Source organism: Sinocyclocheilus grahami, unplaced genomic scaffold (assembly GCF_001515645.1).
Source record: "Sinocyclocheilus grahami isolate Dianchi unplaced genomic scaffold, SAMN03320097.WGS_v1.1 scaffold574.1, whole genome shotgun sequence".
In the NCBI taxonomy this organism is placed as follows: domain Eukaryota; kingdom Metazoa; phylum Chordata; class Actinopteri; order Cypriniformes; family Cyprinidae; genus Sinocyclocheilus; species Sinocyclocheilus grahami.
In genome coordinates, this window is record NW_015505753.1 from 757,240 (window position 1) to 781,155 (window position 23,916).

Here is a 23,916-nt window from a genome sequence, read left to right on the forward strand (position 1 = left end):
TCCTTCAGGGAACGAGGGTTACACAAGTAACCTAGACGTTTCACCTTGAAGGCGTTTTTTTCTAAAATCAATTACCATCTCTTTCGTTTTAGTAATATTCAGTTGTAGTTCAGCTTCTCTGCACCACTCAAAGCACTCGTTGTGATCATTACTGTCATCACATTCTGCACTCGTTAACAAAGATAGCAAAACTGTATCATCAGCATATTTAACTACATGACAGTTATCCTTACTGCTACGACATTCATTTGTATAGAGTATAAAGAGAATTGAAGACAGTACGCACCCCCGAGGAGATCCAATTGATGTAACAAGCGTATCCGACAACACTACATTCAACATGACTCTTTGCTGCCTACATGTCAAAAAATCTAGGATCCATAAAACTAAGTCGTGACTCACATCAAATTCACATACAAGTTTCTTCGCTAAAATAATAGGATTCATTGTGTTGAACGCAGAGGAAAAATCAACAAACAGCATTCTAGCAAATGTGCCTCTATTCTCTAAATGTTGATGTATGGTAAGGAATCTAACTTATGACCCGTAGCTGTGATAAGTTGTGATTTAACTTCCCTCTCTAAGGCTTTCATAGCTAAAGAAGTTAATGCAATGGGCCGAAAATCGTTAAAAGAATGTGACTTCTCTCGCTTAGGAATAGGTATTATGTTAGACGTTTTCCATAAGCAAGGAACTAAAGCTTGATCCAGGGATCCCTGAAACAGTGAGTGAAACACAACACTGAGCTGCTGTGCACAATGTTTAAGTGTTCTCCCACAGATGCCGTCTGGACCAGGTGCTTTGTTAACAGGCGTAGCTTTCAGCTGCTTCATTACATTAAAAAGATGCAAATTCAAGGAGGTAGAGGGCTCAGTTTTTGCTTAAAATCATCAAGAGCAGCACTTATATCATGCTTCTCAAAACGTGTAAAAAACAAATTCATGTCATTGACCAATAGATTACCATCAATGTCCTTATTTACCACAGTTCCTTGCTTTGGTATACTAATATCCGCCATGTTCTTAATCCCATGCCAGACAGCCCTCATATCACCTTGAGCAAAATTATTTTCTATTTTGTTTTTGTAGTTTAGTTTAGCACGTCTGATTGTTCTTTTAACCTCCTTATTGATCATTTTTTTCTCCTCATTGGACCCTGATAAAAATACTCTTTTCTTCATATTACGAATATTTTTAAGCTCTTTGGTGACCCACGGTTTGTTGTTTGGAAACACAGTAAGACATTTAGTAGGTATAATCGACTCAACACAAAAATGAATGTAATTGGATACTACAAGAACCTGATCATTCAAGTCTAAACTATCACTTAAAAACAAGTCCCAGTTCGTAAGCTCAAAGCAACTTTGCAGCTCTCTGATGCTTGTGTCAGTCCAGTTCTTAAAGGTCTTTTTCTGTCTTTCTACATGCCTTACAACTGGCGTGTATGCAGAAGCCAGAAGAATTGTGTTATGATCGGCTGACCCCAGCGGAGGCAGGGGAACGGACTTATAAGCACCTTGAATCGGATCATAACACCTGTCCAAAATCTTGTCCGCACGCATTGCACATGAGACATACTGATGGTATCCTTTTAAAACATTGTCCAAATAGCACTGATTAAAATCACCTAGAATAAACTTAGGAGAGTCTGGAGATTTGGCATCTAGTTTGTCCAAAGTTTTCATCAGCACATCTGAGGCTATGTCCAATTTTGCGCGAGGATGAATATACACAACAAGAAAGTAAAGTTGGGGAAACTCACGTGGTAGATAAAAAGGGCGAGCGGAGAGAACAAGCAATTCAATTTCGGAAGAGCATATTTTGTCCCGCACAATCACATTGTTGCACCAGCTCTCCTTAATATACACACAAACTCCACCACCATGCTTTTTCTCCGTAGCCTCTTTATCTCTATCCAGCCGTATAGGACCAGAGTGGCCACTGAGCCGTAGATACTCGTCAGTGACCGAGTCATCCAACCACGTTTCTGTTAGCACCACCATTTGCGAGTTTCTGTACTCGTGAAGGAAGGCCACATTCCCTTGCAACTCATCCATCTTGTGTCGAAGGGAATGCACGTTACTCAGTATAATATTGGGGAGCGGGATATGTCTGTGATACGCTTTCAACCTGCGCTTAACTCCTCCACGCTTACCCCTTTTCCTTTTTCCTTTTTCCTTTTCCAATACAAAGGAAAGACTTCAGAACTGGACAGCACCCATGCGCTCAGCATTTACAACACAATACATATTTATATGCATAATCAGAACTGTGCATACTTAAAACTTAAATAAAACATTAAAACGAACACCACATCACAACCTTAGTGACTATGTAATGGATTGCATATAGCCTACAGAATGACGATACGTCTGTTGCCGTGGGTTAGCGCAAATGAGGGCTAAACCGGGGGGCTAAACTGGGGCTATTCAAAATTCTGACGGGGCTATAGCCCCCCCTAGCCCCGGTGTAGATCCGTCACTGGTTATTACCATGATATACGACCAAAATGCATAGTATAATCATAGAACCATGTCCATTGTAAAATCATGGTACTTTCTTTGAAAACACAGCTGTTATTATTAGTTAGTTTTACCTGGTTGATCGATCTTATCTTACTGAGCTTGCAATCTTATCATGAAGGTGTCAATGCCAGGACCAGCTGGGGCGTTAGTACAGTTTTATCAAGAAGGATATTTGTTGTGCTTATGGCTACTGGTAAGCCAGTCATCTACTACTGGCTAAATGGCAGCTCTACATTCATGTTTAAACCTGCTGGACAGAATACAACTTTTGACGTATCCTGATTTGACCAGATGAGAACTGGTCCTAAGACAGAGCCTGGTTTCTCCCAAGGTTTTCTCAATTTCTTTCGATTCTGTATTAGTTTAGATTTCTTGATGCTCTCACCTTTTGTCTTGCTTAGTTGGAGTTTAAAAGACATTTCATTTTTAGTGATATCATTGGTTTGTCTGCATTGACACTATCGAATGAGAACAAAACTTGAACTGAATTGAGCTGGGTGATGACACTGTTGTCCTCTGTAGAGCTGCTTTATAGCTTTGTTTAAAATGGGCACATTTTTTCAACATCAACACTGTTTTTAAACTGAATTAAAGAAACAATGAACTTATTCAAGCTGAATAACAATGCTGCTGTCTTCAGTAGAGCTGAATTGAACTTGGTTTGTAATTGATTAACTAAACAGTTATTGATCTGAACTGAGTCAACACTGAACTGACTGAAACTGAATAATGACTCTATCGTCTTTTTAGAGCTGCTTTACAACAGGATTTGGATTTCCCTTATATTTGAAATAATTGGTATTGTATAAAGCATTCTATAGGTTTGCAAAATACTTTGATACGGTGGCCGAGAGTGCTCAACGCACTGCAACTTCAGAAAACACATGCAAATTGAAAAAGCACCAGCAAATTAAGAAAACATCTTCATCAGTTTGACAGAACATGTGCTGCAAATACTCGCAACACAACCAAATACAAAAACACGCTGCAAATGCTCACAACACAAGCAAAAACAGAAACGCGCTGCAAAAACAGAAACGTGCTGCAAATACTCACAACACAACCAAATACAGAAACGCGCAAGTAGCACAGACCACAACAAAATTACCCCAACAAAACGAAAATTAACCATGTTTTTTTTTACCATTTGTATAACCACAGTTGTTCAAATACCATGGTTAAAACTATGGTTAGTGTAGTAAATACATGGGAAAATTTGAATTTTTCTTATATAATGTATTTATTAATGAATTAATTTTAATAGTAGGCTAGGGTTAATTTTTGTAAGGTACGTTGTAAAAGTTAGCCATCTTATATAACCTTTCACAGTTACAGTAATTGTGTATTTCGTCAGCTTATTTGGGCTAATAATATCCACTCAAAAAAATAGCTAATGAATATGATCAGGATGTTAAATAAACAAAAGAGTAGACATTGATAAGCATATCCCAGCCATGTTTGTTTTTTTTACCATTTGTATAACCACAGTTGTTCAAATACCATGGTTATAACTATGGTTAGTGTAGTAAATACATGGGAAAATTTGAATTTTTCTTATATAATAAATGTATTTATTAATGAATTAATTTTAATAGTAGGCTAGGGTTAATTTTTGTAAGGTACGTTGTAAAAGTTAGCCATCTTATATAACCTTTCACAGTTACAGTAATTGTGTATTTCGTCAGCTTATTTGGGCTAATAATATCCACTCAAAAAAATAGCTAATGAATATGATCAGGATGTTAAATAAACAAAAGAGTAGACATTGATAAGCATATCCCAGCCATGTTTGTCACTTTGCGGTTTCCTTAAACATTTCCGATGTGGTCTGTGTCTATTTGCAGCGCGTTTCTTTATTTGGTTGTGTTGTGAGCATTTGCAGCGTGTGTGTTGTCAAATTGATGATGGGTTTTTTTTCTATTTGCAGGTGTTTTTTTTCATTTGCAGCGCGTTGAGCTCTCTCGGCCACCGTACTTTCATGATTGCAGAACCTGCAGCATGTCATACTTATAACTACATGTTACTTGAATAATGAAACAGAGCTTGCTTTTTGGATGTTTGTGTTCCAGATGGAAATACTATAGGTTGTCATAAAAACATGATCGTTGAGTTTCTGGGAAATGATTATGTTTATTGAGTTTCTGGGAAATCTATGTGGCCTAAGCAGAATGAATAGGCAATATAGATTTCCCAGAAACTCAATAATGTATCTGACAGATATTTTGAGACATCATTTGAATCGGAAAAGTCATTTCACACCTCACATTGTAAAAAATTATTGTGAGGTTATAAAATATCAATTGATGGATGAATTTCTAACACAGTTTGTTAGTTTTGAGTATTGTATATTACACTACTGTAATTTTATTCTTAAGTTGTTCTCCAGAACATATTTTTTCTTAAAAAGATCTTCATGGCACATCTTACTATTGGCTAGAAAAGATTAATGATTATGTTTATTGAGTTTGTAATGTAATGTATCTGACAGATATTTTGAGACATCATTTGAATCGGAAAAGTCATTTCACACCTCACATTGTAAAAAATTATTGTGAGGTTATAAAATATCAATTGATGGATGAATTTCTAACACAGTTTGTTAGTTTTGAGTATTGTATATTACACTACTGTAATTTTATTCTTAAGTTGTTCTCCAGAACATATTTTTTCTTAAAAAGATCTTCATGGCACATCTTACTATTGGCTAGAAAAGATTTGTTGGATATCCAGGCGCACATCAGAGATCTCCGTTCCAATCCCTAATTAGTTGCCTACCTAGATAACATTTTAAGTACCATAGTCCTGACGTGAAGGCTGTTCCAAAAGTAGTCAGCAATAATATGCTGCTATATAAAGTTCTCTATATGTCCAAATTACAAGTCAACATTACATAATGCCATCCAGCATAAAACCTATGCAAAATAATGTGCTGATAATTTCAATGTGACGACCCTTAATGGGAGCCACAGAAGTGAAATGAATTACTATTACCTTATATTTGACTGTTCTCTATAGTTTTTATGCTCCTTACTGCTATCTCATCTTTAGCTTAGCAACCGGAGAAATTGCATTTGTGTTTTTGGTAACACTTTAGTACAGGGATCAATTCTCACTATTAGCATGCCTATTATTAACATATTGGCTGTTTATTTGTACTTATGAAGATCATATTCTGCATGACCATATTCTACATCCCTAATCCTACACAATACCTTAACTTAACAACTACCATACTAACTATTAATAAGCAGTAAATTAGGAGTTTATTGAGACAAAAGTCGTAGTTAATGGTTTGTTAATAGCAAGAATTGGACCTTAAAATACAGTGAGACCATGTTTTCTTTAGAATAAAGCTGGAAGAGAACCTGATAAATACAGTAGAACTACTATCTGGGTTCAGTGTGTGACATTTACAGCTATGATAAGAAGATTATTGTAGAATATCACAGTGAATCCTGTGATACAGCAGCGGTGAAGCGGTCTTCAGCTCATCACCATAGCAACATATCCATTGTCCATGGCATGTATGTTCTGCACACTCAGTTATCATGTGTCTTAAACATCATTCACTGCATTTACATTGATCCGTTATATGTATCTGGACCTCTTTTATTCCCAGTAATGTGGCTTCTTTTTGTGCCGTGCACTTCCCACACGACATCTTGCGTCTATTGGTTTAGCAATGAAATCATATGCAAATGTTAACCTCGGGGTGGCATGGGGATAACAGCTCAGATGATTGTGTCTGTGAGAGATAAGCATCAGCCACTGGTCTTCAGAACGGAGCTCCAGGCTTCACGTGTGCTCATCTCACACAGGAAACACAGCCATCACATTATCATCCTATCTGCTTTCTGCATTACATTAGACCAGCCTCCAAACACAATGAGAATGTTTGTAATGTTTAATCGAGTGTCATTTTTGGATGGATATTCACTGGAAACGTACACTTCTCACTTACATCTGGATTTAATAACAGCCTGAGGAATCTTGTTTACATCCGTTACATGCATATCATTAAACTTATATCTGGATTACAAATAATAAACACTTAATTTTTCACAACTGCTTGTGTTTTGTTGACACACAGTAATTATGCATGGATATGCATGACACAGAATTCGTATTAATACAAGAATATGGAAGCTGTCTCGTTTTTAATGTCAGAAAACGTAATATTAACTGATTTTTGGCGATCAGGTTAACACACACATGTATATGTACGTATATTTATACATATATATAGTCACACTTTATTTTAAGGTCCAATGTTTATTATCCACTATTAACATAGGTGTTAAGTTTAGGTATTTGGGTAGGATTAGGGAGGTAGAAATATGGTCATGCAGAATATGTGCTTTAAGTATTAATAAACAGCCAATATGTTAATAATAGGCATGCTAATAAGCAACTAGTTAATAGTTAGAATTGGTCCCTATACTAAAGTGTTAACCATATCTGATGCAACTAATCTTTTATCTTGTGTAAATTTGCATTGCAACTCTCTTCCAAAATGCTTTTTACATGCATTTACAAAAGAAGCAATAGTCAATATGATCACAGACAGAATTTCAAAGATTTCAGAATTGTATCATTCTAATATTGCAGCATGAGTGGTAGTGTACATTTATATATCAATGGAATCACTTAATGGAATTAAAATGACAGATTTCTTTCTATATTGAATGATGATGCTTCTCTGAATTTTATGTTGATCAAAAAAAAAATCCTTTATTTTTGGCATCACAGCAGCAAAGAAGACAATATTTGAACTTCGACTAGCGGCTGATGAAATTATATTGAGGCTTTGGTTAATAAACATGCAATATATGGTTGATTTAGAGTGCTGTACAGACAGAATTAATATGCCTCACAAAGATCTCTAAAACAAGTTGAGAAGCATGAAAAGAAAGCTTTCCTGGCATATTTTTAGATAAAGAGCAGCGGGGTGCCGTTCTGAGTTGCTCAACTTTACAGGATTGCTGTCACAGTTTTTATTCTGTAAAAACCATTCACGTCTTTGTAAAATGTGTAATTACAAGTTTTAGAATGAATTTTATGAAAGCTTGTCTCGCTAGACTGTTGCGATGTCTGAATGGTAGAAGCCAGAGCAGTTAAAGGTAGTTAGGCAGTTCTCTGTTTGATATCATTTTATTACAATGTTACTTGATGCACTTATATATCAGGAAGAAAGGTTTTGGAACAAATTTCTAAATAATAGAATAGAATAAAATTGAAAATAATTTCATAAATAATTACAAAGAAACAACAAGTAGCATTTAATTAAATATGAAACTGAAATCGTATTTTCTGGTAAAACATACTCCAATATTCACAATTATGTATGGAATACATTGTGATGCACATGTACTGTACATTTAAACTAGGGAAGCACCGAAATGAAAATAATTGGCCAAAACCGAACAAAATTAAACACTGGGCCGAATACAGAATACCGGAATACGGTTTTTCGAGTTTTTTTCCCCATGTATTTTGCCAATTTTTGTTTCACCATTGCATTAATTAAAAAGCCAAAATGTGCTTTTTACTCTTTTGTCTTGCTTTTCAAAGAAAAAAAATCTATTGAAAAACAACAATTTAAAAATATTTAACACTGAACATTTTTAACTTTCTAGCAGACACTATACCAACAAAGCACAATTTAACTGAAAATTAATAAGTTAGTAAAATAATAATTTTTGGCCATCAGATCCGCTTCTTGAATCAGGCATGTATTTTTTTTTACTGTACAATTAAAAGCAGCCTTGCTGAGAAGAGACTTATTTTAAAACATTAGAAAATATTACAGATCCTAATTTGAACACTATGTGTGAATGTTATAATAAATGTATTAAAACAGAGCTGTTGTAATGATTATTATCATTATTATTGTCTTACTATTTATTTTATTTTACAGAACAACAGTAAAATTACAATACTAACATTTATGAATGTTGATAAGAGTTCTTGCTTTTTCGCAACTTTTATTTTGGTGGAAACGCGCAGGAAGACCTCAATGCTTATTTTTTTAGATTTATAAATGAGTCTCATTACGAATACGTCGTACGTATCGCATTGACACATGCCTTGTAAAAATTCATAAAAATGTGACTGAGCAACTGCCGACTGTATCAGCGCAGATTTTCCTGGCGCTTTGGACTTTGAATCCTGGTTAACAAGCGGATCTGCTGCGAGTTCGTGCAGCGCTGTCAGAATACATGCAATGCGTGTGTGTATTAGAAAACATAACGTTCTGCAGTTTATTTACTAATTGTTTAAGGCCATTTCGCGATTTCAATCATTTCAGAACAAATCTGTGCATGTCTGCGTGATTTATGCAACAAAACATAAATAATAATCAACAAAACATCTCATAATAATAATGTGGACAAAGGTATGGCTGTATACATGTGAATTATCATAAGATACACAATCAGCATTTGAATTCAGAGAGACAGTGAAACAAAAGACGAGTCTGGAATAATCCGCATCACAGTCACCTCGCACCGCAGGCAGCAATACATCCTCAAATAATATCACACACCATTAGAGAAGCACATTTCAACCTCATTAAATTCATGCCTCTTTAACCAGATAAAACAGACGCATCTAATAAACACACATTATTATTTTTGTAACAGGAATCCCTAAAGGTTTCCTAGATCAATTAGTGCTGTGTCTGACAAATAAAACAGCTAAGGATGTTATAACCAGCTGTAATTCAGTAGCTGCTTACTGTTAACTGTACGTTAATGAATCAAGCTGTGCTTGAAATGCACATCAAATGATACAGACGGAAAAACAGGTTCTTCCACTCATTCGCAGTTAATGAGTCAGCTAATTATTGACATGAAGTGATGATCATGAGTGAGTGATGTGTTTTCACATCTGTAATTGCAGTAGCAGGGTGTTTCTCTATGGTACAGCACATGTTAAAGTGCCCCTATTACGGATTTTGGAAAATTACCTTTCATGCAGTGTGTAACAGCTCTAAGTGAATGAAAACAAAAGAAAAAGAAAGAGTCGACTCTGAATCATTGAAACGAGTCGTTTTTAAAATGAATCCCAAGCCGTTTCATGTTGACGTCAACATGAAACATTAGCATATTGCCCACCCACTTGTTGGTCTGAATGAAAATGCAAATTCACTCTTTGCCACTAGGTGCCGCTTTTGGAGCGGTAAAAATAGCAGTTTCCCCGGTAACGCTGTACACGAAGCAGCACTGCGCTTACAAACGCTGCTTTATCAGGCATTACAGACTCATGATGAAATTATAATGAGACCAATCGGACCAATCACCGCAGATTAGTGTCACGCAAAGGAGGGGTTTGGAAAAATTAATCGTTGAGCGAATCATTTAGGAGTCGTTGAGCAAGTAAGGTAAAAATGAATGCATATTATAAGACAATTAAAGTGTTTTCGACCTTGCATCCATGACAACCTGTTGTTGGGGACTCCCAAAACCAAAATACGAACACTTCATTACCCATAATAGGGACACTTTAATGCTCATATACAGTATGTACCAGCTCTGTTTTGAAAATATAAGATATATAATAAATATAAATATAAATATAAGATATATATTGAAAATATAGCACAGCTACTTAAACTGTATTGCTTAATTGGGAGAGAATTATGATTCTTTAGCATAAAAATGTCCAGTTTTCCAGTCAACACAAAAATACATTTACTTGACAAGCAACATAGTGCTCTGAAGTTTATTTTTCTTACCCCACTGGCAAATGTTTTCCTGTTCCTCCTGCATTGAGCAGAACATTAAAACAAAAATAAAAACAACTGGAAATAATAACTTTAACATGAGGATAATTAAATGATACAGTTAAACCAGTTCAAGAGACCCAGTGAGTGTGAACACTCAGATCAGAACACTAAAAGTATCAATAATACAACACAAAAAATCAAGCTGTAGTCAGGAGAGCCATGCTGAAGCAAATAAGATGCTTAAATGACATTCAATTCTAACTAATGCTGGCTTCCAGTATGAGGTACATTAGGGACACTTTCATGCTAGTTTTGACTGGTCATACATCATGGATATACTGGTTAAGATGTTATTGTTATTTTTGTTCTTTTTCTGAAAGTTAAAATCAAAAATGTTCAATTTTAATTCAAATCATTTTTGCCTTTGAAGTAAAGGATTATTTCTGGACAGACTGCCAATACTCTTTTACACTAGAGACTAAATCTTCCCCTGATGTAAGTGCCAGCATTTTTAAAAAACATATCAGCCCAGTGCCAACAAGTCTGTTACTTCAGTCTGATTGAAGGACACCGTATGTTCTCCTCTGTGTCTTTTCAGAGCAGCCAAACTGGATGAGATAACTGATCTAGCTTTGGTTGTTTTGTGTGTGAAAGGCACAGGTTGTGTATAAATGTCTCACACAGAAAGTGTGCCCACAAAACTCCTAGAAATCTCTGCAGATTCCTGCAAAATTGGGATAGCCTGTCATTCATAGATCTCTTGGGTAAAAAGAGTTTAAAAGCAATGCGATTTGCTGTTCTCGGCTGGTGTGGTCTGCAGTTTTTAGGCTCTAGTCAGCTTCTCAGACTTTATTTTTCTAGAGTCATTGTTACAGAGCAAATGCAGCAAAAAGTGTAAAGTGGTGGCACACTGTGCCACAATGGGTGTGTACAATATTGACAAAAAAATGTTTTTTGAGCTGGAACCTTGACTGGTTCAGGTCTGTTGTGGACAGAACACACCTTTTGGTAACACTTTAGAATAGGGAGCAATTCTCACTATTAACTAGTTGCTTATTAGCATGCCTATTATTAACATATTGGCTGTTTATTAGTATTTATAAAGCACATATTCTGCATGACCATATTCTGCATCCCTAATACTACCTAATACCTAAACTTAACAACAACCTTACTAACTATTAATAAGCAGCAAATTAGCAGTTTATTGAGACAAAAGTCGTAGTTAATGGTTTGTTAACTACAATAATGGGACCTTAAAATAAAGTGTTACCCACCTTTTCCAATAAGAGGTGATATTTGCCACTTGTTGTTGAATAACTGTTGTTCAATAATATCAATATTTTTTTTAATAGATGTATGCACTCTTACGACCTGTTTTTATCTGTTTTTTGTTTTTTTTTGCAAAGTGAGTGAGCAATGCTATCAGAGATGATGCATATCGCATGTATTGCATATCGCGTATATAAGCCTGGACAGCAAAAAAAAACAATAAAAAACATGAAATCTGATTTTTTCAAATCTGATTCAAACTACATCGGATTTTTACAGATGCATCTCAGTCTGGACGCTCTGGTTGCTCAACTCAGATGTAAAATTGTCTTTTGCATTACTCTTAATGCGACACGACGATAATGTCAAAACCGGTGACGGAAATGGCAGAATTATTCATACAGTATTAAAATGCCAATGACTACAGCATGGAACATGACAATATATATATATATATATCGTTAGGCTAACCGAGACTTGTAATTTGCACTTATACAGTATATTGTTGCTCTTTCGTTAGTTTTGACTGCTTTTATTGTCCTCATTTGTAAGTCGCTTTGGATAAAACGTCTGCTAAATGACTAAATGTAATGTAAATGTATATATATACCAGTCTCCTCTGTCCCTTAGGTTTTTTTTTGTTTGTTTGTTTTTTTGTGCGACAGAGGAGGTCTGCACCGTGATTCGACAGGACGCTTTTTTGGGGATCAAAATGATGCACGTCCATTTTGTTGCATCCGTTCTGAAAGCGACGTCACATACGTGGGTACGCCTGCGTCTCAACCAAAGCAACCCATGCAGATAAGTTGGTTATGTCTGGACACACAAACCTGATTTGATCACTTGCAATTAATAGTGCGGACAGTCTGCCTGAAAAAATAAATTAGATTTGCCTGCAGTCTAAACATAGCCATAATCACAGGTTCACGGCTCTCTGATACTCATAATGGGCCTCTGCTCATAAGGAAATAGTCTTGAATATTCCTTGAAAAGTCCATCTGCTGGGTTCCTGTTACAGCTTTGACTTTCCTCTTTGATGGAGGTAGCGATCTGTCTTTTGTCCTGTCCTGTGTCTTTGGCTTTCACACTGAGCTGTGGACACCGGCCATGGAAAAAATGGCAAGGGTGGAAGTGTGGAACTGCGCTGCCCAGGAATTAAAGGTCATATGCACCGTTGGCTACGTGCACACACACAGGTACCTGCAGTGAAAACACACACACACATATACTGACCCGTCCTTCAATCCTCAGTTCATCCCAGGAGGAAAAAGACAGAGGCAGAAGATGAGCTTTTATTTTCATCCGTGACTGATTCATTAGACAGCAGTAAAGCTAATTATATCACAAATGGCATGAACAGAGACAGAACACGCAGGATGGCTGAATGTAGGGAAAATTAGGATAAACATGAGAGGAACAGACCGCAGAGATGAAAGAGAGGTGCAGGCCTCTAATAACCTCGAAGATATGGAGTTCAAAAGTTTACCATTGCTCCCGCATGACGAACTGTCCAATGACATTTTTAACTCAATTGACTGGATGCATTAAAAAAACAACTGGCAATTGCTTTATTTTGAATGCAGTTTAAAGCTCCTTATAAAATGATTTATTAATTTCTTATTTCACTGTTCGTGTGAAGTGAGTTCAGGGGTGCAGTTTTCCTTGATGTGTTGATGTATTTAATTAAGATTGAAACCAAAAATTTGACATATTAACTGCTAATGATTAGCAATAATACAGCTACCTGTTACGCCAATACAATCTTCTGGTAATTCGTAACTATTTTACATTTTATTGTATTGGTGGCTAATTTGATCAATACATACGTCTCATTTATACATTTTTGTACGTTCTGTTTACAGCCCAGTAACAGTTGTGTTTAGGGTTGGAGTTAAAAACAAAGTTTTTGTATGTATTCATACAAAATTGCCACCAGTGAAATAGTTATCCCATGAGATCGGGTTGGTCCCTCACATGAGATTGCAGCAATTACATTAGCAAAAAACAACGATCCAATTAATTCCTGGTAGATGAAATCAAGTCCTTCATTTTTTTTCTCATTAAAGAAGGTGTTTCACACATATATATATATATATATATATATATATATATATATATATATATATATAACTCTCTTTGTGTTTATAACACACAATTCTGAGAAAAAAAAGTCATAGTTGCGAGATATGAACTCGCAATTGTGAGAAAAAAAGGAAGTTAGAATTGCAAGTTTATATCTCGCAATTTTGACTTTATAACTCGCAATTGCGAGTTTATATCTCGCAATTCTGACTTTATAACTCTCGATTGTGTGTTATAAAGTCAGAATTGCAAGATAAGGACTCGCAATTCTGAGAAGAAAAGTCGCAATTACCTTGTTTTATGTTTTATTCAGTGGCGGAAACGGGCTTCCATATATATATCACAGTAATGAAGGAAAGACAATTTCTATTTCATAGCTACTACGTCTAAGATGCTGTAGATTTTAAATTCATATTTTAATGCTTAGAAGTACATTAACATATGGATGATTTTAAAGTTAGTAGATACAACTAACAAAACTTTATTTTGATTTCATTGAGTCTGACATGGGGACATTGGCTCTGTTCCAAACCTTGAACTGCACTTTTTCAATTATACAAAGATGCAAAAAATGTGAAGCTGAGGCTGCCGCAGCAGATTCATGCACTTTATTGTAAAAGGGGAAAACATTTTTTTTTTAAAGTGCCCCTATTATGGATTTTTGAAAATTATCTTTCATGCAGTGTGTAACACAGCTCTAAGTGAATGAAAACATCCTGCAAAGTTTTAAATCTGAAAGTGCACCGTGTATAAAGTTATTGTCTCTCAAAAGAAAGAGTCGACTCTGAATCATTGAAACGAGTCGTTTTTAAAACGAATCCCTAGCCGTTTCATGTTGAGGTTAACATGAAACATTAGCATATTGCCCGCCCACTTGTTGGTCTTTTCACGTTGGTCTGAATGAAAATGCAAATTCACTCTTTGCCACTAGGTGCCGCTTTTGGAGCGGTAAAAATAGTGGTTTCCCCGGTAACACTGTACACAAAGCAGCACTGCGCTTACAAACGCTGCTTTATCAGGCATTACAGGCTCATGATGAAAAGAAAATAAGACCAATCGGACCAATCACCGCAGATTAGTGTCACGCAAAGGAGGGGTTTGGAAAAATGAATCGTTGAGCGAATCGTTTGGGAGTCCTTGAGCAAGTAAGGTAAAAATAAATGCATATTATAAGACAATGAAAGTGTTTTTGACCTTGCATGCATGACAACCTGTTGTTGGGGACTCCCAAAACCAAAATATGAACATTTCATTACCCATAATAGGGGCACTTTAAACAACTTCTCTTTTCAGCTGACATTCTGAATGCTGTTATACATGTTGACTTCTTGAAATGTACAAACCTAAAAAATGAAATTGTGGTCACACTTTGGTTTAGAGACCAATTCTATCTATTAACCACTTGACTTTTGCCTCAATAAACTCCTATTTTGCTACTTATTAATAGTTAGTAAGGTAGTTGTTAAGTGTAGTAGGATTAAAGGGTTTAAAATATGGTCATGTAGTATAAGACATTAATATGTGCTTTATAAGTACTTATGAACAGCCAATATTCTAGTAATATGCATGCTAATAAGCAACTAGCTATTAGTAAAAATGGTCCCCAAACTAAAGTGTTACCGAAATTTTAAAGTAATAGGTAGATGCTAACATTTGCACAAGCAGTACATAACAAAGAGGTGCTATCATAGTAGTGTGTCCCAGTACCGGTTTACTGTCTCGCCATCTGCTCAGAGTTATGTCCTTTCCCATCACCAGCAAAGTAAATATGTTTAGTGCATAGTAGAAGTATGGAAATTGGGAGGCAGCCATCGAAAGCTAATACTGTGCCATAATTCTGTTGCAGCAGCTTGAGACTAGCCAGCAATGGGGAAAAAATAGCCCAAATGCTATTTAAGATGCCAAGGTACTAATTAGAGCGCTTCAGTGACTCGTTCTGTGCCAATCACAGGGTTCTTGGGGTTTGTCCACTGTTTGTTTTCATCACACGCTCCTCCATTGGCCAGGAGGCCGGCGCACAGACTGCATCTGCTTTGCTTTGCTTGCACTCTGGCCTTTTCAATTAGTACTTAGACAGGGTGACAAAAGCTGTCTGGAGGAAATAGCACACTACACGAGGTGGATCTGAACACAGCTACTCATTTTCTGCTCTTTAGAGACCGCAGTACCTGGAATAGCAATTATTACACTGCATTTCTAGTTCTAGTTATACATATTTACAAGTGTAGGTAAAGCCTAGTCTTGCATAGCCAAGCTTTTGACTGTTGACTTGAAGTCTTCTGCACTTTGCAGGTCATCCTGGCCAGGATTTAGACAGGAAGAAGTTAGTCTGAAATCCCAGGCTGTCTACTGGTTACTACATTTGGTTTGAGCGAAATGTTTTTTTGTAAAAGTATACAGCGGGTAAAATAAGTATTGAACACGTCACCATTTATATTATAGTAAATATATTTCTAAAGGTGCTGTTATTACACATAACTTAATTTCTGAACTTGTTTGTTTTGTTTTATTTGTATGTATGGATACATTTCAAGTCAACAGCACTTTTAGAAACATATTTACTGGGAAAAATGGTGACGTGTTCTATAATTATTTTACCCGCTGTGTATATGTATGTAATATGGGTAGAATGACTTGCATGTAAAATGACACAGTAAATAAATAGTATAGCCAACAAACTATCTGACACAAACCAGCTCAGCAGTGATCACTGAAGGAACTGTCAAAGAAGAACAGAAGATCTGACATTCAGTGATCATCTTTTATTTTTTTATGCGATGTTGAGGGGCAGATAATTCCGATATAAATTCATAAATACCAGAAATAACAGATGTGCAGCAAAGTACATGGCAACTATTTTGAATAATAGCACAGCATTCTGTATAATAATGGATAATAATTCAACTTCACAGACAGAACTCTGAAAACAAAGTCGAATACTGTTGGACTCAAGGATATCCAGATCATCTCGAGGCTAATTAATACCTCAAAGAAAACCGTGAAATTTATTTCAAATATTCAGTGCCATAAACCTTGTGAACTTTGTAGTTCTTCATCACAAATGCTCATTAGCAACCTGGGAACTTGTAAACACGACTTTGTTTCTTGGTGGATTGATATAAAACTGTGCAGTCTGACTCAAAGGCAGCTAATCAGAATGGTCTCCCCTCCTTTCTTTTTTTTTTTTGAAGAATACTTTTTTTCCATTTTTTTTTTAGTTCAGCTGAGTGTACCTACCATGGCTAATTTGTGAAGCCTAAGGTTTCAAGTGTCAACCCTTGACTCTTTCCTCACTATTGATGGAAATTTCCATGTTTCTACTGTTATACGGTAGGGGGCGCTATTACACATCTTCTAAAAGAATGCACAATCTCCAGGACAAAACACAGGCAAAGAAGAAGCAACAAAAAAAAAACAATAGCATATGTAAGCCCAGAAAGAGTCGACACAGGAAGTGGTATAGGACTGAGTAAGCTTGTTTTGAACACTGTTCTGACTAAGATTCTGATATAGTCTTTGACAAAATCATGATTTTATCAGATTTTTGTTCAAAATGTTGCTTTTTCTGTTTCTGAAATATTGCCTGTTCAGATATTCATACAACAAAATAACCATGAAATTTTTGTGAAAAACTGTCTGGCAACCTTTTTAAAAATGCTGGCGAGGAACGCATTTTATGCATTTAATTTTGCATTTGTCCAGCTACACTGGGAAAAAAAAAATCTTGGTATTATTGTCTTGTTTTCCATTACAGATATCTAAACATTCTTGAATCTAGATATATCTAGATATATTTACTTGAGAAGCAAAATGACTGAAGATATTAAGTCTTTTGTGTTAAAAATGGTTAGTTTTTTCTTAAAACAAGGGAAAAAATATCTGCAATGTTTCTTGTTTTAAGCAAAAACTAGCACAAAATTGATATATCTTTAATATTTCATGTCTTTTTACATCTTTAATATCTGAAGTCTTTTTTCTACTCAAATGTATCTTGTTTCAAGAATGTTTAGATATTTGTAATGGAAAACAAGACAAAAATATTAAGTAAGAAAATCATTTTTTGCTGTGATGTAGCTAACATTTATTTGCTGTATTGGCTGTGGGATGATCTAGTTCCTGTTACAGAAATAGAAACTCTTCCTAACAGTGATACTTGACTCAGCATTCCCTTGCAGTTCTGATGTGCAGTTAAACCAGAGTCTGACAGCTCTTTATTAATGTCAGATTAATGGTTCAGTTATGGGAAAACTCGAGACCCCCTCAACTACATTCACATTCTCATTAATTTCAGACCGCTCAGAGACAGATTAATTGGTTGCCCTATTTGCATGGCCCAGCGAAATAACCCCGCAGACTTATGATTAACTTCCTGCTTCTGGACAGAAACCGCAGCAAAGCGTTTGACCTGTCGCGGTCAGCCTCTGTTAGGTAACTGCTTTAGTTTTTTTTAGTTCGCAGTTGACGGTCACCTTGGATTTCTCCTCCCAATTTCAATGAGGCACATGGAAGATTTTGAATATCAGTGCTGTTTGCTAAGTCAAGCATCACTGTTACTATTGCTCATACTTAGGATTTTAACCTAGCACATGATAAAATGATTGGAAAAACAACCACCCACAACACCTTAGCAGTGTTTAGTTTAGTACCAACAAGCAGCAGTTTCACTTTATGCAGGAAATATAAAACTCTCTACTCTGTATACACAATCAAAAACTAGTTTCATGTAGTCAGACTTTTGATTTTCACTATAAAATCTGTAAAATGTCCCCCCGGAGTTTTTTGTTCATATGATGAAAAAGATAAACTTGCTTCAAAGTATCTTGATTAAAACTCAGAATATCTTTCATATGTCATAACCTAATTAGTTTCTTCCTCAGAAATGTTTACATTTTACAATGAAATAATACAGGAAAAAACTGTAAAATAACAGTGTTTTTCTGTAAAATGTTTAATGAAATTTTCTGTACACATTTTTGCACATTGTTTACAGTTTTTTTCAACTGCTTACATGCAAAATCTTTACTTGTCACACTTTTTCTGAAATCTGACACACCAGAACCACACACCAAATCTGCAAAGCCATACGTTAATTGACTCAGTTTTCAATTTTGCAAAACACAACACACAATTCTCTATGTAACACAAAAATCAAACAGGAATTAATAGTATGGCAAAGGCGTTTGCAAATGTTTGCTTTTGAGATGTGTTTGTGATATTTTGAATGCTGTGCTTCATTTAGCAAGAGATGTGAGGCATTTTGCATTTTGTGTGCGCAATTCTTGGATTTGTGTGTAAAGTTTTGAAAAAAAAAAAGAGGCAAAGTTTTGGAAAATGTGTGTAAGCAGTTGAAAAAAACTTAATTTTACTTTTTTTTTTGTCGTTTGACCTTTTTTCCATTTAATTTTACACTGAAGGCGTATGATCGTAATAATTCAGCAAATATAATACAAATTTCAGTAAAAGTTATTTGCACTTTGTTCGGCAGCCATTTCTGCTAGTCATTTGATTGTGTGTGTGTGTGTGTGTGTGCAAGAGTGTGATTATAAACTGTGAAAGTGGAATATTGAGTAGATGAGTTTTGCTGTTCAGTGTGATATGCTTAATATCCTAAAGAACCTCTGTTGTCCATTTGTTAGCAATTGTTAGTTTCAAGACAAGTAAAACCTTTTAAAAAAATCAGAATGCTGATATTTTATGCTGTAGAATAAAACGGGACAATAGCTTAAGCTTGTGTTAACCACAGAGCTTTTTCAGGTATTTTATCAAAAGCCTATTAAAAAAAACCTATTGACTTCAGGACGATGGAAACGGAAGTGCAAAATTGCTTTCTTGTTTCTGGATTTTGACCTACAAAAATCATCATCATCATCATCCCTGTAACGCATGGGTTGCATCAGACTGTCCATAAACTCTTGCATTAGTCCAGCTGTTAATGATTCCTCTCTTTTCCACTTTTCTGCAGGATCCCAGAAGCAAGCACAAGTTCAAGATCCACAGCTACGGCAGTCCCACCTTCTGCGACCACTGCGGATCGCTGCTGTACGGCCTCATCCACCAGGGGATGAAATGCGACAGTGAGTGAGAACCTCTCATCATGCCCAGGGTGGAAGTCGCCCTTTTACACTCTCGCAACACCATCTTCTCTTAACCAAATCTTGATGAAACCTGTAACAAAATAAAAAGGAACTGGCCATAGATCAGTATAAAAGGGCAGCTCCTGCCTTTGGCCTACAAAATTAATCTGTTTCTGCTTTTCTCGTCCATTATGAGGTCAAATGTACTTAATTTGAACCAGAACATTCCTGTTTCTCTCGAGCGCTCTGCCTCTAATGGGAATGTTATCACAGATTTTAACGAGACAGATTGAAGTAATTTATGTGGGAACAGCAGCATGTTTGTAATTACATTTATACAATCTGCTCATCCTCACTTCTCTGAGACAACACACCACAGCGATTTTTTGTTTCCACATATCAACTTCAGCCTCAGCATGGTACACGCATACTTTCTCTGCCGCAGGCCTGGTGCTGCTGTCCAATAGCAAAAGCCATACGAATACACCTTTCCAAATAAAAACACTCCAACGAAAAAGGTTTGCTTGTTGTTAAAGTGCCCCTTTTATGGATTTTTGAAAATTACCTTTCATGCACTGTGGGGGACTCCCACAGCTCTAAGTGAATGAAAACATCCTGCAATTTTTTTAATCTGAAAGTGCACCATGTATAAAGTTATTGTCTCAAAATAAAGAGTTGACTCTGAATCACTGAAACGAGTCGTTTTTAAAACGAATCCCATTAGCATATTGCCCGCCCACTTGTTGGTCTTTTCGCGTTGGTCTGAATGAAAATGCAAATTCATTCTTTGCCACTAGGTGCTGCTTTTGGAGCGGTAAAAATAGTGGTTTCCCGGCGGTAATGCTGTACACAAAGCAGCACTGCGCTCACAAATGTTGCTTTATCAGACATTACAGGCTCATGATGAAATGCAATCGGACCAATCACTGCAGATTAGCGTCACGCAAAGGAAGGGTTTGGAAAAATGAATTGTTGAGCGAAGCGTTTGGGAGTCGTTGAGCAAGTAAGGTAAAAATAAATGCATATTATAAGACAATGAAAGTGTTTTTTGACCTTGCATGCATGTCAACCTCTTGTTGGGGACTCCCAACACCAAAATATGAACCTTTCATTACCCATAATAGGGGCACTTTAACTTGAAATTTATCATGTTCACCTTCAAAATACAAATTCCATGTCTTATGTAAAGATTCATCAGCTCATGCTATTCAAAGGATAAAAGGTTTTCATAATGTGCAGGAGCTTTGTTCATACCAATAAAAAGTTTATGTGGATTAGACAAAATGATGCATATTTGCATACATTCTTACAAATATTTCCTTGAAAAATCATATTTTTGTGGCAGTCAGTTTTACATCTAAAATGGTTCTGGCTTGTGGCCTATGTATGGCTTCTACACTTATTTTATTAAAACCACAAAGAGAAAATTAAAACCCAGGCTCATTGAAAATACGTGCTTGTGGCAACGTTTCTGCAAAACCGATATTACATTCCTTACTGCATGTTTAGTGGCAGTTTCAAAGTTAAATGCCCAGTGAGTGGCGCTAAAATGTGCGTTCAATGCATGACCGTGGCTATGTTGGTTCAGGCACGTATTGCAGTGGTTCAGAATTTAAATGTGCAGGGAGTGTCGCTAAAGGGTTAATGCTCTATCATGTTGGAAAAAAACATACCCACTACACCAAACCCAACCCTAAACCTACCCGATAGTGTTAACGAAAGCAAAAGTGATATAAAAACACATATGCAATCCTGATATTTAAACTTCCTTATATGCTGGTTTGAGCTGTTTTGTTGAACCGTAGGTTCATGAGATTCGTACAAGAGCTCTTTACCTCAAGTGCAACACCGTATCACGAGAGCTGCCGAGCAAACCTACTGCGTTAGTACATACTCTTACATATGAAGCTGTAAATATGACGCAAATGTTCAAAAGTATCCGTTTTTTAAATCTCCCAGCATTTTTTAAAGTCATAACATAATATTGTGGGAGAATTAGGCTATCTTAATCGAACTCTGGCCCTGTAAATCATACTTTGTGTGAAAAGATATAAAAGTTGTCAAAGTTTTGTTAATTTCAACTAAAAACTGCAGTGATTCATACATATAGGTCAATTTTTTGAGTTTTGAGCAGAAATGTAAGTAGAACCACGTATTTCCAGTAAGCCTGGGTAGGAAAATTAGCAAGCAGAATAAAGGAGCCATTATGTCAAATTGACTGTTGTGGATATAGACAACTTATTACAATTTAATCAATTCCCAATATATTCAGTCAAGCCCTATTGACTGCCCTGTTCTGTTGAAAACACTGTGGAAGGAATCTGGGTTGTGAATGTCATTTCATGTTGACTTTATTATGTCTAATCCTGTAGTGTTTACAGATGTTTCTCTCTCTTATTCTCAGCCTGTGACATGAACGTTCACAAGCAGTGTGTGATGAATGTGCCAAGTCTGTGCGGGACCGACCACACTGAACGCAGAGGAAGACTCTTCCTCAAGATCGAGGTCAGCGGAGACAGACTTCACGTCACAGGTCAGCATCCGGCATGCACTGGGAATATCATTGTCTTGTATCTGCCTGAAAGATTGTATTTAGTCACATTACTGCTTACCAAATAAACAAAGCTAAAGCCATCTCTCAGAAATCACGTGAGTACTAAATTGAATAGTACTTAGCACACTTGACCCAGACAAATACACACAAAATAATGTAAAAATCCCAATCTTGGCACACAGTCAGTTATGGCTCAAGAATGTAAACAGTTTGGAGAAAATCAGATATATGCCAATTTATTGGATATGTGAATTAGGTCTTAAAGTGACAGCAGCCTAATATACCTGCTGTTGTCTGTGTCCTTAATGTTAAAGGGGTCATATGATGTGGCTAAAAAGAACATTATTTTGTGTATTTGGTGTAAAAAACACATTATTTTCCACATACTGTACATTATTGTTTCTCCTCTATGCCCCGCCTTTCTGAAAGGCGTCGATTTTTACAAAGCTCATCGGTCTGAAAAGTGAGGTGTGCTCTGATTGGCCAGCTATCCAGTGCGTTGTGATTGGCCGAATACCACAAGCGGGTGACGGAAATGTTACCCCCCTTACCATGCTGTGAGGCCCTGTCCGGCCGGAGTGACGATTCAAAAACATTAAAACCCATTATAAACGAGGCATTTGTTGCATCCAGTGGGGACATAATTACGGATTATAATGATTTATACTGTCTTTTTACGCGTTGCGTTGCATCGCGCCACGTAAACATAAAACCATGTCTGCATTTGTGATCGGAGAAATTACAAACAAGCGCTACTCTACACTGCTCAAAACTCACGTTTGAATCATCAGTGGCAAATCCTTTAAATATGAGAACTTACTTACAGTCTGTGAGTCAGAAGAGCCGGCATTGTAGTCTACTCTCCCAGGAAATAGTCCTCCATAAAATGTGCTGCACACAAATGAATATTTGGGTTGAACTGTTCTGGAACAGTGTTGTGAATCCGCCCACCCGCCACTAGAAATCAGTGGTTAAGTTGTATTCACAACACTGTTCTGGAACAGTGTTGTGAATACAACTTAACCACTAATTTCTAGTCGTGTCCTATTTTGGAAGTCCAAACAAAGTAGTTTCGCTTTCACAACGAAACACACGGCGGACTAGAGTGAGCGGCGGCCGGAGGGCTAGAGTGAGTGGTGGTCGGCGGCTAGAGTGAGCGGAGGCTGGAGGGCTAGAGTGAGCGGTGGCGGGTGGGCTTGAGAACGGCGCGGCCGGCGGATTCGACAAAGGAGCGGTTGGCGGGCTTGCGGCAACCACAAGTGACGACCCCAGGCTGGACTCTGCTTCATTCACGGTGAAAGCCGATCCGGCGATCCACAGCGCGAAGTTGATGTATTCCCTCAGCGACCAACACGGATCAGCTCCAGGCATGACGAATCGGATATCGTCCTCTTTTGGAAGACCAAACAAAGTAGTTTTGCTTTCACAACTAAACACACAGCACCTTCACGACATGGCGGCAGCAACAATACTACAGCGAGAATAAAAGTTACGCCTTCTTTCTTTGCGTGAACATTTGGGCAGAGTTATGCAAATCTTCCCCCTTCGTGACGTAGACATGTGGGGGCGTGTTAGAACGAGCCGTTTTAGGTAGGCGTGGTTGACTCTTAACTTTTATAAAGAATATCTCTTTGGATTTGAGACTTTAGTCTTTGCAACTTTACAGATCTTCTTTATGCACCAA

The 23,916-nt window shown here is 36.7% G+C and overlaps 1 protein-coding gene across 2 annotated transcripts in view; it reads left to right on the forward strand.

The window, feature by feature from the left end:
* prkcab (protein kinase C, alpha, b) overlaps positions 1-23,916 on the forward strand; it is a 205,940-nt gene that overhangs the window by 140,102 nt on the left and 41,922 nt on the right. For both annotated transcript variants that reach the window (XM_016239745.1, XM_016239746.1), the window contains exons 4-5: positions 19,567-19,678; positions 22,083-22,211. In XM_016239745.1, coding sequence (XP_016095231.1) covers positions 19,567-19,678; positions 22,083-22,211 — 241 coding nt within the window. The remainder of the gene's footprint in view (positions 1-19,566; positions 19,679-22,082; positions 22,212-23,916) is intronic.